Raw genomic sequence first — 14028 nt, forward strand, 5'->3', positions numbered from 1 at the left:
AAAATAATTGTACAGTGTAGACACATTTTTTGGGAAGTTGGACTTGAGTGAAAGGAAGGAGAAGATATGAGGGAGAGTGATAGAAAGATGGTGGACAGAGGGGGGGTTTTAATATGTTTTATTTTAATGTGCCCATTGCTGAAGCAAGCATGTCAACACAAAGAACGAAGTTAAAAGTATAGGTGGGAGAGGCTGGTAAACGCAGCAGGTGTTCACAGGAAGTGGGGATGGGGGTGGAAGGGCTGGGGAGACATAGGTGCTATCCAGATGCCCTGGGAAGGATTGGCTTTGATGGTACGGGGGACTCTTCTTATGTCAGTTTGGGAAGAAAGAAGATATATGTGGATGTGGATAATTTTGCAGAGAATGGGCAGGAATACCCTTGCCTGGTAGCCTCTGTTCTTCCTTGAGTTCCCAAGAAAGGACAGTCGCTGAGAATGAGGGAGGAAGTGGTATTGGAAGCTGGAGGAGGATAGAAACAATTGAAATAGGTGTTGTAACACATGGAAAAGGACAGACAAAAGGATTTTAGTGTGGCTTTGAGGGCTCAGTTAGTCTCCTGCTTCTCTCTGTTGATTTATTCCACTTCTCCCTCCAGGGTCGGTGGTTAATAATTACCTTTGTAGACTCTCCTTACCTTTCTAAAACAAGGAGTCTGATTTGCCTGGTTTATGACCACAGTCTGTTTGGGCACAGCTTTTCTTTCCAAGTTGTAAGAAGTAAAGAGTAATAGTGATCACATTTGCTGAACATTTGCCATGTCCTCAACACTCTGCTGTATTATATTATTTAATACTTTTAGCAACCTTGTGAGATAGGTTGTTATCATAGATGAGGAAACATGCTCATGAACTTGCTCAGGGCCACATGTTTCTGGAGTTCCAGCCCCAGGTCTGCCTGTATCTGGAGCCTGTGATATTATCATCCTGGTCTGTGGACATTTTGGATGCATCGGGGTCAGATTTTACCCTTGGCCAGATTGGCTATGTTGGTTGCTTTAGTACCAGTGGGCCAGATGGGCTCTGGGGTTGATGTGGTAGAGTAATTATATGTATTACCTACAGAAATCTTTCTAAGTTGTTTTGTTAATATTTGTCACTTATTTTATTTATACTGGTGAAAATAAACTCATCTTAAAAAAGAAAAACTATGAGAAAAACATCTAAAAATTGTAAACACTTCATCAACCCTGTATGAGTGCTATGAATTGTGTTTTAGCAAAAGAACAACTGGGTCCCATCTGTGGAACATCTGTGTTCTGTGGAAATCTAACTTGAAAACCACTGTCCAGTAAACTGAATGTATTAGCATTTGAGCCTTGCTTTTTTCTGTGAGGTATTAACGCACTGTATGTATTTGGAAAAGCATCATCATATTGTCAATTTAGGAGCTAATTTGTATTTTGATATTTACCTAGTCAGCTCGCGTTGCCATAACAAAATACCATACTGATTGTTTAAACAACAGAAATTAATTTCTCACAGTCCTGGAACTGCGGGATCCAAGACCAGGGTGCTGACCAGTTTGGTCAGTTTTGGTCTGGTGAGGGCTCTCTTCTTGGCTCGCACATGGCTGCCATGTGTGCTTACATGGCCTTTCTCTCATACATGTGTGTGTAGAAACAGAAAGAGAGGCAGAGAGAGAAAACTCTCTGGTATCTTTCTTAAGGACACTTTTTTTTTTCTTTTTTTTTTAACGTTTATTTATTTTTGAGACAGGGAGAGACAGAGCATGAACAGGGGAGGGTCAGAGAGAGGGAGACACAGAATCTGAAGCAGGATCCAGGCTCTGAGCTGTCAGCACAGAGCCCGACTCGGGGCTAGAACTCATGGACCGCGAGATCATGACCTGAGTGGAAGTCGGCCACTTAAAAGAGCCCCACCCTCATGACCTCATCTAACTCCAATTTATCTCCCAGAGGCCCCATCTCCATGTATCATCACAGTGGTGGTTACAGCTTCAACATAAGAATTTGTTGGGAGGGGGAGACATGATTCAGTCTATAGCAGGTATTAATATACATTTAAATATGTATTTATACAGTACAAGAAGTTGCTTACTGTGGAAGGACAAAAAATAGGAATCTTTGACAGATTTATTTCTGGTTCCTTGGCTGGGGCAACTGCACAGACTATTATTTATCCTATGGAGGTAAGTACCACTCTGAAGTCTGACTGTGTGGGTGCTATTTGTTTGATTATCTACTGTTGGGTAACAAGTTACCCCCAAATTAACAGTTTAAATTTTTTTAAATGTTTTTATTTATTTTTGAGACAGAGAAAGACAGAGCATGAGTAGGGGAGGGGAAGAGAGAGAAGGAGACACAGAATCTGAAGCAGGCTCCAGGCTCTGAGTTGTCAGCACAGAGCCTGACGTGGGGCTAGAACTCAGGGACTGTGAGATCATGACCTGAGCCAAAGTCGGGCACTTAACCGACTGAGCCACCCAGGTGCCCCCCAAATTAGCAGTTTAAAATGGGCATTTATTATCTCAGGATTTCTGTGGGTCAGGAGTCTGAGAGTAGCTTAGTCGGGTGCCATTGGCCCAGGGTTTCTCTGAGCCTAGAGTCAAGGTGTGGGTCAGGGTCGCAGCCACCACAGGGTTCACCTGCAGATGAGTCTGCCTCCAAGCTTGCTCACATGTTTGTTGCTGGGCCTCCCTGTTTATTAGCTGGAGATATCAGTTCCTTATCGCAGGGACCTCTCCATAGGCTGTTGGAGTACCCCCACAACATGTAGCTGTTTTCTCCAAGTTGGTGATATGAGAGAGTGAGAGAGAGGGAGAGAATGTTTTAGCCAGCACTTAGGATGGAAGCTGCAATCTTCTGTCATTTCTGCTATATTCTGTTGGTCACACAGACCAGCCCTGGTGGAGCATGGGAGGGGACTACACACCGTGTGAACACAAGGAGGCAGGGATAGTTGGGGCCCCTCTTGGAGGCTGGCTGCCACAGTGTTGATAAGAATTATAGCACTCATTTCCCTCCAAAGAGGTTCTGTACCATACATTTAATAATGGAACCTCAAGATTCGACTAGGTAATGGTAGTCCTAACTAGGCATCCTATCATTAGAGCCTGGGGTTGGCAAACCATGTACCTGTGTAATACTTTGTATAGCCCTTGAGCTAGGAATGATTTTATACATTTTTAAAAGGAGGTTAAAAAAATATGCAACAGACCTGATATTTTAGGGCTGCAAAGACTGAAATATTTACCATGAGGCCTTTGCAGGAAAAGTTTGCCAACTCTTGCGTTAGAGTGAAAATAATATTACAGATGTGGCTATCTTTATTGGTATGACAAAGGGGTTTTCAGCATATAATAAGATCTAAGCAAAAAATACCCTTCATTTTCACCTTTGTGCTATGCATATTAATACAGCTTTCCTTGCAAGCATCTTTTTTTTTTATTTTTTATTTTTTATTAAAAAAAATTTTTTTTTTAACGTTTATTTATTTTTGAGACAGAGAGAGACAGAGCATGAACGGGGGAGGGTCACAGAGAGAAGGAGACACGGAATCTGAAACAGGCTCCAGGCTCTGAGCTGTCAGCACAGAGCCCGACGCGGGGCTCGAACCCACGAACCGTGAGATCATGACCTGAGCCGAAGTCGGACGCTTAACCGACTGAGCCACCCAGGCGCCCCCCTTGCAAGCATCTTAATATGGTTATTCATATTATTTCCCATAACCCCTTAAAAATATCCTAACGGAATACATAGCCTTCCTCTTATAGCCTCCATCTCAGTTAACAGCATCACTTTCCCACTTCTCTGCTGCCTCCCTCCTGTGTTCAAGCTAGAAACACTGGGATCATTCTGTGTGCTACCATTTCCCTTACCCTCCATATCTAATTTTAAGACCTCTGTAAATTTTTTTCTATTTCCTCTGCCACTACCCTCATTCAGATCCTCTTTAAAGTAAATAGGTCCTCTTGGGTGTCATCTTAGCCCTTCACTAGTCATGCTATGTGAGGGATAACACATCAACAAACTAGACAGTCATTTGAGGGACACTATGTGCTGGGTATTTGTTCTCTGTAAAATACTTTGAATTCCATGATGGACTTAATATAAATAATAACATTTTGTTATATTCTTTTATAACTAGGTTATAAAAACCAGGCTGGCTGTAGGCAAAACTGGACAATATTATGGAATATTTGATTGTGCCAAGAAGATTTTGAAACATGAAGGCGTGGGAGCTTTTTACAAAGGTTATATTCCCAATTTATTAGGCATCGTACCTTATGCAGGTATAGATCTTGCTGTGTATGAGGTGAGTTTGCAGCCATGTTTTAAATCTGAAAATGTAGTTAATATAGTTCCTATTGTTAGAATTTGACTTCATATAAAGAAGCACATATATACCAGGAAATAGTTTGTGACCAGAAGCAGATTCAGGGCCTGGGCACCTTTGTATCAGATTTCCCTGGGAGTTATTTTTTAAAAAATTTTTAATGTTTATGTATTTATTTTGAAAGAGACTGCATGAGCAGGGGAGGGGCATAGAGAGAGAGGGAAAGAGAGAATCCCAAGCATGCTCTGAACTGATAGTGCAGACTTGGGCTTGAACTCACAAACCTGTGAGATCATGACCTGAACTGAAATCAAGAGTTGGAAGCTTAGTAACTGACTGAGCCGCCCAGGTGCCTCTCCCTGCAAATTATTTTTATTAATGAAGTGAGCAAACTCACATTCAAGTATAGTTATTCAGCTGAGAAGATGGTATTAAGGATTTTTTTTTTTTTTGAGGGGAGACAAAATAAGCAAGAAGGGCGCATTTTCTTTGATTTGTTAAAATCTGACATTGATGAAGCTGAGAGACTGATGTATATGGCACAGATTCACCCCTGGTACTGAAAAGACAACTTAGACTGCAAATCTTGGGTCAACTCTGCCAAATTTTTGAATTTGGGTCAACTCTGCTAATTTATGAATCTGACAAACAGTTTCAGTTTTTGCCTTTGAAAAACTGAAATTCTGGTCGGGGAGATAGGCAGACTACTAAAGCATAGTGTGGTTAGCTGTGCTGTGATAGAAGTAAGCCTGGGCGCATTTGGAAGAGACCCACCTATAGCTGAGAGGAAGGGTGGCATGTGTAATGAAAGTTTTCTTAGAGGACTTTACCTTTTTTTCTAAACAGATTTATTAGGATATAATTTACATGCCATACATTTCATTCATATAAAGTGTACAGTTCAGTGGCCTTTAGAATTTAAAATTTAATTTAAAATTGTGGTAAAATGTATGTAACATAAAATTTGTCATTTTTAACCATCCTTAAGGGTATAATTCAGGGATATTAATTACATTCACAGTACTGTGTTCCATCCCCACTATTTCCAGTGTTTTTTTCATAATCCCAAACGTAAACTCTGTATCTGTTATGAAATAACTCCCCACTCTCCCTTCCTCCCAGCCCCGGGTCACCTCTAATCTACTTTCTGTCTATATGAATTTGCCTATTCTAGTTATTTCATACAAGTAGAATCATGTATTCTACAAGGGAATCATGTCCCTTTTTGTCTGGCTTATTTCATTTAGCATAATGTTTTCAGGGTTAATCCATGTTGTAGCGTATCAGAACTTCACTCCTATTGGCTGAATAAGATTCCATTGTATGTATATACCACATCTTGCTTATCTGTTCATCTGTTGGTGGATACTTGGCTCACTTCTGTTTTTTGGCTATTATGAATAATGCTACAGTGAACATTGGGGTACAGGTATCTTGTCAAGTCTCTGCTTTCAATTCCTTTGGGTATATACTGAGGCATAGAATTGCTGGGTCCTATGGTAATTCTATGTTAAGCTTTTTGAGGAACTGTCAAACTGGTTTCCATGGTTATACCCTATTTCATTCCTACCAACAGTACACAAGAATTCTAATTTTTCTACATCCTTGCTAACACTTGATAGCTTCTGTTTGTTTATTTATTTAATTTTTTTTAACATTTATATTTATTTTTGAGATAGAGATAGAGCATGAGCGGGGGAGGGGGAGAGAGAGGGAGACACAGAATCTGAAGCAGGGTCCAGGGTCTGAGCTGTCAGCACAGAGCCCCATGTGGGGCTCAAACTTGTCAACTGCAAGATCATGGCCTGAGCCGAAGTCAGATGCTCAACCGACTGACTCACCCAGATGCCCCTGTTTGTTTTTTTTAAATAGTGGCCATCCTAACAGAGATGAGGCAGTGTCTCATTATGCTTTCGACTTTCATTTCTCAGATGATAAGCGATGTTGAAGATCTTTTCATACGTTTACTGTCCATTTATATATATTTTTGGAGAAATGTCTATCCAAATTTTTGCTAATTTTGTTGAAGTATAGTTGATACACAATGTTATGCTAATTGTAGGTGTACAACATGGTGATTTGACAACTCTGTGTGTTATGTTCACCAGTAGTGTCACCTGTCATCTGTCACCATACAACACTATTATAATACCATTGGCTATATTGCCTATGCTGTACCTTTCATCCTTGTGACTTATTTATTCCATACTGTGCTTCCCACTCCTCTTCATCCATTTTGCCCATCCCCCAATCCTCCACCCTTTTACAACTATCGGTTTGTTCTCTGTATTTGAGAGTCTGTTTCTGCACACCTGGGTGGCTCAGTCAGTTGAACCGCCAACTCTTGATTTTGGCTCAGGTCATGATTTCACAGTTTGTGGGATCGAGCCCTGTGTCAGGCTGTAAGCTGACAGCATGGAGCCTGCTTGGGATTCTCTGATTCTCTCTCTCCTCTCTCTCTCTTTGCTCCTCCCTGCTCGTGCACTCTTTCTCTCTCTCAAAATAAATAAATAAACATTAAAAAGTCTGTATCTGCCTTTTTTGGTTGTTTTTTTTCATTTGTTTTGCTTTTTTTAAATTTTTTTATTTAAAAAAAAAATTTTTTTTTAACGTTTATTTATTTTTGAGACAGAGAGAGACAGAGCATGAATAGGGGAGGGGCAGAGAGAGAGGGAGACACAGAATCCGAGACAGGCTCCAGGCTCTGAGCTGTCAGCACAGAGCCCGACACGGGGCTCGAACTCACGGACTGTGAGATCATGACCTGAGCCGAAGTCGGACGCTCAACCGACTGAGCCACCCAGGCGCCCCTGTTTTGCTTTTTAGATTCTACATATAAATGAAATCATGTGGTAAGGGTCTTTCTCTGTATGACTTATTTCACTTAATACCCTCATAATACTCTCTAGGTCTATTCATGTTGTTGCAAATGGCAAGATCTTATTATTTTTTATGGCTGAGTAATATTCCATTGTATGTGTGTGTATGTATGAATGTATATATGTGTGTATATGCACATGCACGTGAACACACACACAGCGTATCTGTTCTATACATTTATCTGTCCATGGACACTTAGGTTGCTTCCATATCTTAGCTATTATAGATAATGCTGCAGTAAACATACAGGTACATATATCTTTTTGAATTAGTCTTTTCATTTTCCTTGGGTAAATACCCAGTAGTGGTATTGCTGGATGATATGGTTGTTCCACTCTTATTTTTTCAAGAAACCTCTGTACTGTTTTCCACAGTGGCCATACCAATTGGCATTCCTGCTAATGGTGCATGAAGGTTCCTTTTGCTCCACATCCTCACCAACACTTGTTATTTCTTGTCTTTTTTATTCCATTCTGACAGGTATAAAGTGATATCTCATTATGGTTTTGATTTGCATTTCCCTGATGATTAGTGATGTGGAGCATCTTTTCATATATCTGTTGCCTTTACCCATTTTAAATTTTTTTAATTGTTGTTGTGGAGTTATAGGAGTTCTTTATATATTTTGGGTATTAATCCTTACCAGATGTGTGGTTTGCAAATATATTCTCCCATTCCATAGATTGCCTTTTCACCTGCTGATTGTTTCCTTTGCTGCACAGAAGATTTTAAATTGGTGAAATTCATTTATCTATTTTTGCTTTTGTTGCCCGTGCTTTTGACATCATGTCCAAGAAATCATTGCCGAATTCAGTATCCTGAAACATTTAACCTGTGTTTTCTCCTAGAAGTTTTATAGTATTAGGTCTTATGTTTGGGTCTTTAATCCATTTTGAGTTAACTTTTGTATATGGTGTAAGGTAAAGGTCCAACTTTATTTTTTGCATGTGGATATTCAGTTTTTCCCACACCATTTGTTAAAGAGACTGTTCTTTCTCCAGTCTGTAGTCTTGGCATCCTTGTTGATGATCATTTGGCCATATATTCAACAATTTATTTCTGGGCTCTCTGTTTTTGTTCCATTGATCTATATATGTTGTCTTTATGGCAGTACCACACCATCTGACTACTGTTGCTTTGTAGTATCTATTCAAATAAGGGAGTATGAGGCCTCCAAGTTTATTCTTTTTTTCTAAGGTTATTTTGGCCGTTGGGGTCTCTTGAGATTCCATATGAATTTTAGGGTAGTTTTCTCTTTTTCTTCAAAAAATACCTTTGGGATTTGAGTAGGGATTGCATTGAATCCTTAGATTGCTTTAAGTAGTGTATTACTATGCTTGTGCTACCATAACAATAATTTTCCCACGTATGTGCATAGATTCTTATACTTAAAATATTGTATATTTAAAAAGTAGGTTAGCATATGTGTTTTATACAGTTACTCTCAATCATCACCTTCTAATGGAATTACAAGGATATAGGATGACAGGGAAAAAGGCATGGCCGGGGGATCAGTACACTTGATTCTGCACTCTTGTTAAAAATAACTCCACTGAGACTCATTTTCCTCATTCTAAAATTGGAAGAATAGCTCCACATCAGGGAAAGGACTAAATGAAATAACATGTATGTAAAGTATACAATTAGATGCAGTTAGTAGAATTACATTGTTTTTATTAATACCATTGGAAATGTGCTTGAGGTCCTACATTTGGAGTGCTGTTGATCTTAACATTTGTTCAGAAGAAAAGGAGCAACCTGTGCAAGCTCATGTGTTCTGAATCCCCAGTGGCTACCACACCTGTGTGCGGAGCTGCTGCCTTTTCCAGTGACTGCCGCTGCTGGGAATGTGTTACCTGATCTCACAGATGTGCGGCCTCTCATAAGGATGAGGGTGTCTGTGAAAATGTTCATGTTGAGCGAAAGCAGTTGTAATGTTAGTTGTTCACTGTTTTTCTTCTCTTCTGTTTCTCTGGCAGCTCTTGAAGTCCTACTGGCTGGATAATTACGCCAAAGACTCTGTAAACCCTGGAGTCATCGTGTTGCTGGGATGTGGCATCGTATCTAGTACTTGCGGTCAGTTGGCCAGCTACCCCTTGGCTTTGGTGAAAACACGCATGCAGGCCCAAGGTAAGTTTTTTTTTAATGTTTTTATTTATTTATTTTGATAGAGTGCATGCATGCATGCATACGTGTGCATGAGTAGGGAAAGGACAGAGGGAGAGGAAGAGAGAGAATCCCAAGCAGACTTCATGCTCAGCACAGAGCCCGATGCGGGGCTCAATCCCACTACCGTGAGATCGTGACCTGAGCTGAAATCAACAGTCAGATGCTTAACTGACTGAGCCACCCAGGTGCCCCTCAAGGTGAGTTTTTGATGGATGAATGATGCTGATAAAAGTACTCTATCAGCAACATGCTTTTGGAGCTTCAGGTTCTCCTGAGGTAGCAGAATATGCTTTTAAGATAGTATTTCACAAGCTTTATTTATTTATTTTTTTCATTACTGCCTCCCTAGGGAACCCTTTCATAAATTATTTTCCTAATCACTCCCTCTTCATGAAATTTTAATATCACAAATACACTGCACATGTACTCTGTGTATATCTGCATTTTATGGGTAAACAGTGAGATTTGGTTTTGCCCATATTGAGAATGCATGTTTTAAGAGTATATAAGCTTAAGTATCTAGATGGATTTGGGTTCAGACCTCTTTGGACTTTCCTCTTTGCCCCAAACCTCTTTGGATTTTCCTTTACTCATCTGTAAATGGGAATGAGAACTGTGCATGTTGTGAGAACTGGCAACAATATATGTAAAGCACCTGGCCTTTGGCAAATTGTTGGTAAATGGTGGCTGGAATTGTTTGCTCTTATTGGACCCTACAACTTTTGAACTGTGGGATCCCTCCTCATTGTGACCCTGTCCTCTCCCTTGGCTTTGATTATACTGTGTCCCCTGGCTTTTCTACCATCTTACTGATTATTCTCTATTCTTAAAAGATTTGCTGGCTTTTATTGCTATTTAAAGTATGTAGCCTGTGCCTTTCTTTCCTTTTTTTTGCTCTTTGCTGGCCAGTCTCACCCACCTACTATCATTTCTTTAAACAGTACCTCCTGGGTATCTATAGCTCTATTCCCAGTCTCTCCTTCAAGTACCAACCACCCCACTGCCCCCAACCAAGTGGTCACTCGTTAAGTAACCAATACTTTCAGAGCCATTGTCAGGTGCTGGACACTCTGCCAGATGCTAGGGTTAGAGCAGTCCACAAGTCACATGTGGTCCCTGCCATTGTGGAGTGGAAAAGACACACATGCAGCAAGTAAACAAACTCGTTAAATCACCTCCCCTTTGTCAGGGGAGTACAGAGCAAGGGGCTCTAACCTTACTTGGGAGTCAGAGGACATTATCATTTAAGTTCAACCTGGGAAGACAGGTGGAAGTTAGCTGGTCAAAGGTGGGGTGAGGTGGAAAAGAAAGAGCCTTACAGCCTGAGGAAAAGCATATGTGAAGCCACTGAGGCAGGAGAAAATGGGGTCCATTTGAGGAGCTGAAAGAAAATCATATGCCTGGAGAGAAAAATGGAAAGTAGTAACTAAATATTTCATTTGTATTCTCTCATTTAACCATCACAACCATCTTTGGGATTGATACTAGTATTATCTGTATTTTACAGGTGAATAACTGGGGCAAAAAGAGATAAAGTAACTTCCGTAAGGTTATACATTGGTAAATAGTGGAGCTAGACTTCAAACCCAGACAGTCTGATTGAAACCTTCATCTGGCAAGTCCCCCTCTCCCATCTGCCAACTCCAATCTAGTCCTCTCGTGGCTGATAGACCTATGTTTCTTTTTTTAAAGATTTTATTTTTAAGTAATCGCTACACTCAAAATGGGGCTCAGACTCAAACCCCAGACTCAGGAGTCACACGCTCCTCCAACTGAGCTGGCCAGGCACCCAGATCTGTTGTTTTTAAAGTCAAGGTCTGTTCACTTGATTCCTGTTCAGAAATCTTTGTGACTCTTCAGTGTCCTCAGAATAAATTCCCAAGTTCTTAGTGGGAATTTCAAAGCCTTTAGTAATCTGGCCCCACTTTATTTTTTCTCCTCCTCTCCATTTCCCCACCCCTGCCTCACTCACCTCCAGCGCTGGATACCCTCTGTGTAATAACCACATCAGCAGTCCCCATGTAGTGCCCCCATGTGCCCTCACTTTTCTTTGTGGTGTCAGCAGCATGGGCTTTCCCTTCCTCCCTTTCTTGACTCTTGAGGCCATTTTCAAGGCCCAGGAACCCTACATTTTCTTAAGCTCCTCAAAGTGTTCCCATGCTCCCCTTAATTCCAAGGATTGATCTACTCTCTTTTCAGTGCTTGGTTAATGAGGAGGGCTGGCCATGGCAGTGTGGGGTGGTAGAAAGTGTGTGAACTTTGGAGTCAGAAAGACCGTCTACTCTTAGCTCCCCGCCACTTGCTGGCTAAGTATATTAGGCCAAGTTTCTCCATCTTCCTAAACCTCCAATTCCTCATTTATAAAATAGGTATGGTACTTACCTTGCAGGATGGGTATATAAAGTAATAAAGCCAGTATCTAACCCATAGCAATTACTGAACTAATAACTGTTGTTACCATTGTTACCGTAATTACGGAACTCACTATTAGGTGCCATGCAAGGAGATTTATATATAAAGGGATACTTTATATATTCTAGAATATCATTCAGAGTCACAAATAAAACATATTTGAATATTAAATTAGCCTTGTTTCTTTCTTTATTTCTTTCTTTTTTCTTTTCTTCTTTTCCTAGCCATGATAGAAGGAACCAAACAAATGAACATGGTTGGCCTCTTTCGACGAATAATTTCCAAAGAAGGAATACCAGGACTTTACAGAGGCATCACCCCAAACTTTATGAAGGTGCTCCCTGCTGTGGGCATCAGTTATGTGGTTTATGAAAATATGAAGCAAACTTTAAGAGTAACCCAGAAATGACATGTTGAAATTTTTGCTTTAGGGTGATTATTGAAATTTTCATCAGTCCTCTGGAGTGACTTTTACCACCTAGAATTACAGGTCTATGGCAAAAGAAACCATATATTTGTCACAAAAAGGAAGAGCATATCAATGATTACTTCAAATATTTGGGCTCAATTTTATATATACAGAAATGTTAAAAATCATAGTTTTGATAAGCTCACACAATTTTGAAAAGGCCACAAAATTGTATTTTATCTTTTCATATTAGTGCCTTTCGACAAAGCTATGCCCTGAGTCCTAAATCTGAAAAATGTATTGCTTTAATTAAATTTGTTTTGTGTGGTAATTATAAATTACTAATCTTTATTTTGGTTGGTTCAAGTTTATGCCAGTTCCTTAATACTTAAATGTCTTTTTCTAAAAAACAAAATGATCAGAAAACCTTGAAATTTAAGTTGTTTAATGTATTTTGAATGTCTTTGTAGACTTCTTAAAATTTCCTTGTAGAACCATTAATAGAAAATCATTGCATGAAAACATACCTTACAGCAGCCAAGTAAGTATAGGGCTTATATCACTGTGTTTCTTTAAGCTGAATGAGAATGAACTGAAGTGGCAGAATTCCAGGGCATGCAAATAACTCTAGTCCATTTACATTTTTTGTATAAGGAGAAGTGATGAAACAGTATTTACTTCAATGTGCCCCTTTCCATTTTCCTTGCACTGTTAGTTGGTTCCTGGAGTGACACACTGATTGCCAGTATATTGCTGTTAAATTATCAATGCAAGGCAACTTATTTGAAAGATTCTATTTATTCTGTCATTGCTTTGAAAAGCACCAGGAAGCAAAACCTTTTACCTATATCAGCATCTGCAGAACAGCTGTCTTATCTTTGTCCTCCTTTGTTTCCTACTTGAATCAGATTCTCTTTTAATCAGGAAGGCTTCTAGGGAGCATTCTTGGTAATCAAACATTTCTTAATTATGTCAAGTAGGTTGATCATGGGTGAATGACATCTTCATTTCCCCCTCAGTGTTAAATTTGTTTGAACCTACAATTCTCAACTTGGGCAGTGCAAACCTGGGAGAATAGTGCATTTTAATAGTAGTGTATATTAATATTACATGTTAGGTACCTATGTTTAAATGAAAGGCTCAATTTATAAACATATACATTCTTATTCTCCCTTGTGCCAAGTTTTAGGAACACATTATGATGTAGAAAATTTGTAAGATTGGTGGCATATTTTTATTTTACTAAAGTCATTTTTGAAGGCAATCATCTTTTTTTATTTGTGTGATTAAGACTTAGACAAATATTTATTAGTTGAAGTTATTCTGTAGCTTTTTAATGTAGTTTGATTTCTAGAGATTTCGGTTATCAATTGCCAACATTTTTTTGTGAAAATCTAGTGACATAATAGGCATTTATTTGAACCTACCTCTTATATTTTTTGAATAAAAGAGAAATGTTGGAGCTGTGTTTGTGAAACATATTCTAAAATATAGCTTTTAATACATTAGTTATGCCTGATAAATGTCTTGGTATTTTTATAATACCCATGATAAGCATGGAACTCTATCTTCAGGGTTGTTTGTACTTTGGAGTAATTCATAAATGACAACATTAAGGTACATGATTAGCTTTCTCTTTTTTTACTCATAAGAATTATGGGATGAATAACTAAAATTTTAAGCTACTGAAAAATAGTCATTGTTCATTATGAATTTAAATTGTTTGCTATTTAACATTGTAAGGTATGAATGTGGTTTATCTGTGCATCATGTATCTTTTGAAAAAATGATCTTGTGTCTTTTGAAAAGAGCTCAGAGTTGAAGATGTTTATTTCTGGTATTATTGCATATGTACTTTGC

At 39.2% G+C, this 14028-nt stretch overlaps 1 protein-coding gene across 2 annotated transcripts in view; it reads left to right on the plus strand.

Annotated features, from left to right (window-relative positions):
* LOC132672485 (mitochondrial adenyl nucleotide antiporter SLC25A24) overlaps nucleotides 1–13149 on the plus strand; it is a 61001-nt gene extending 47852 nt beyond the window's left edge. For both annotated transcript variants that reach the window (XM_078451607.1, XM_060624607.2), the window contains exons 7-10: nucleotides 2044–2151; nucleotides 4110–4277; nucleotides 9158–9308; nucleotides 11984–13149. In XM_078451607.1, the coding sequence (XP_078307733.1) occupies nucleotides 2044–2151; nucleotides 4110–4277; nucleotides 9158–9308; nucleotides 11984–12168 (612 nt within the window). In that variant the 3' untranslated portion in view covers nucleotides 12169–13149. The remainder of the gene's footprint in view (nucleotides 1–2043; nucleotides 2152–4109; nucleotides 4278–9157; nucleotides 9309–11983) is intronic.
* Nucleotides 13150–14028: the final 879 nt, after the last annotated feature.

This window comes from Panthera onca, chromosome C1 (genome assembly GCF_046562875.1).
Source record: "Panthera onca isolate mPanOnc1 chromosome C1, mPanOnc1 haplotype 2, whole genome shotgun sequence".
Classification (NCBI taxonomy): Eukaryota; Metazoa; Chordata; class Mammalia; order Carnivora; family Felidae; genus Panthera; species Panthera onca.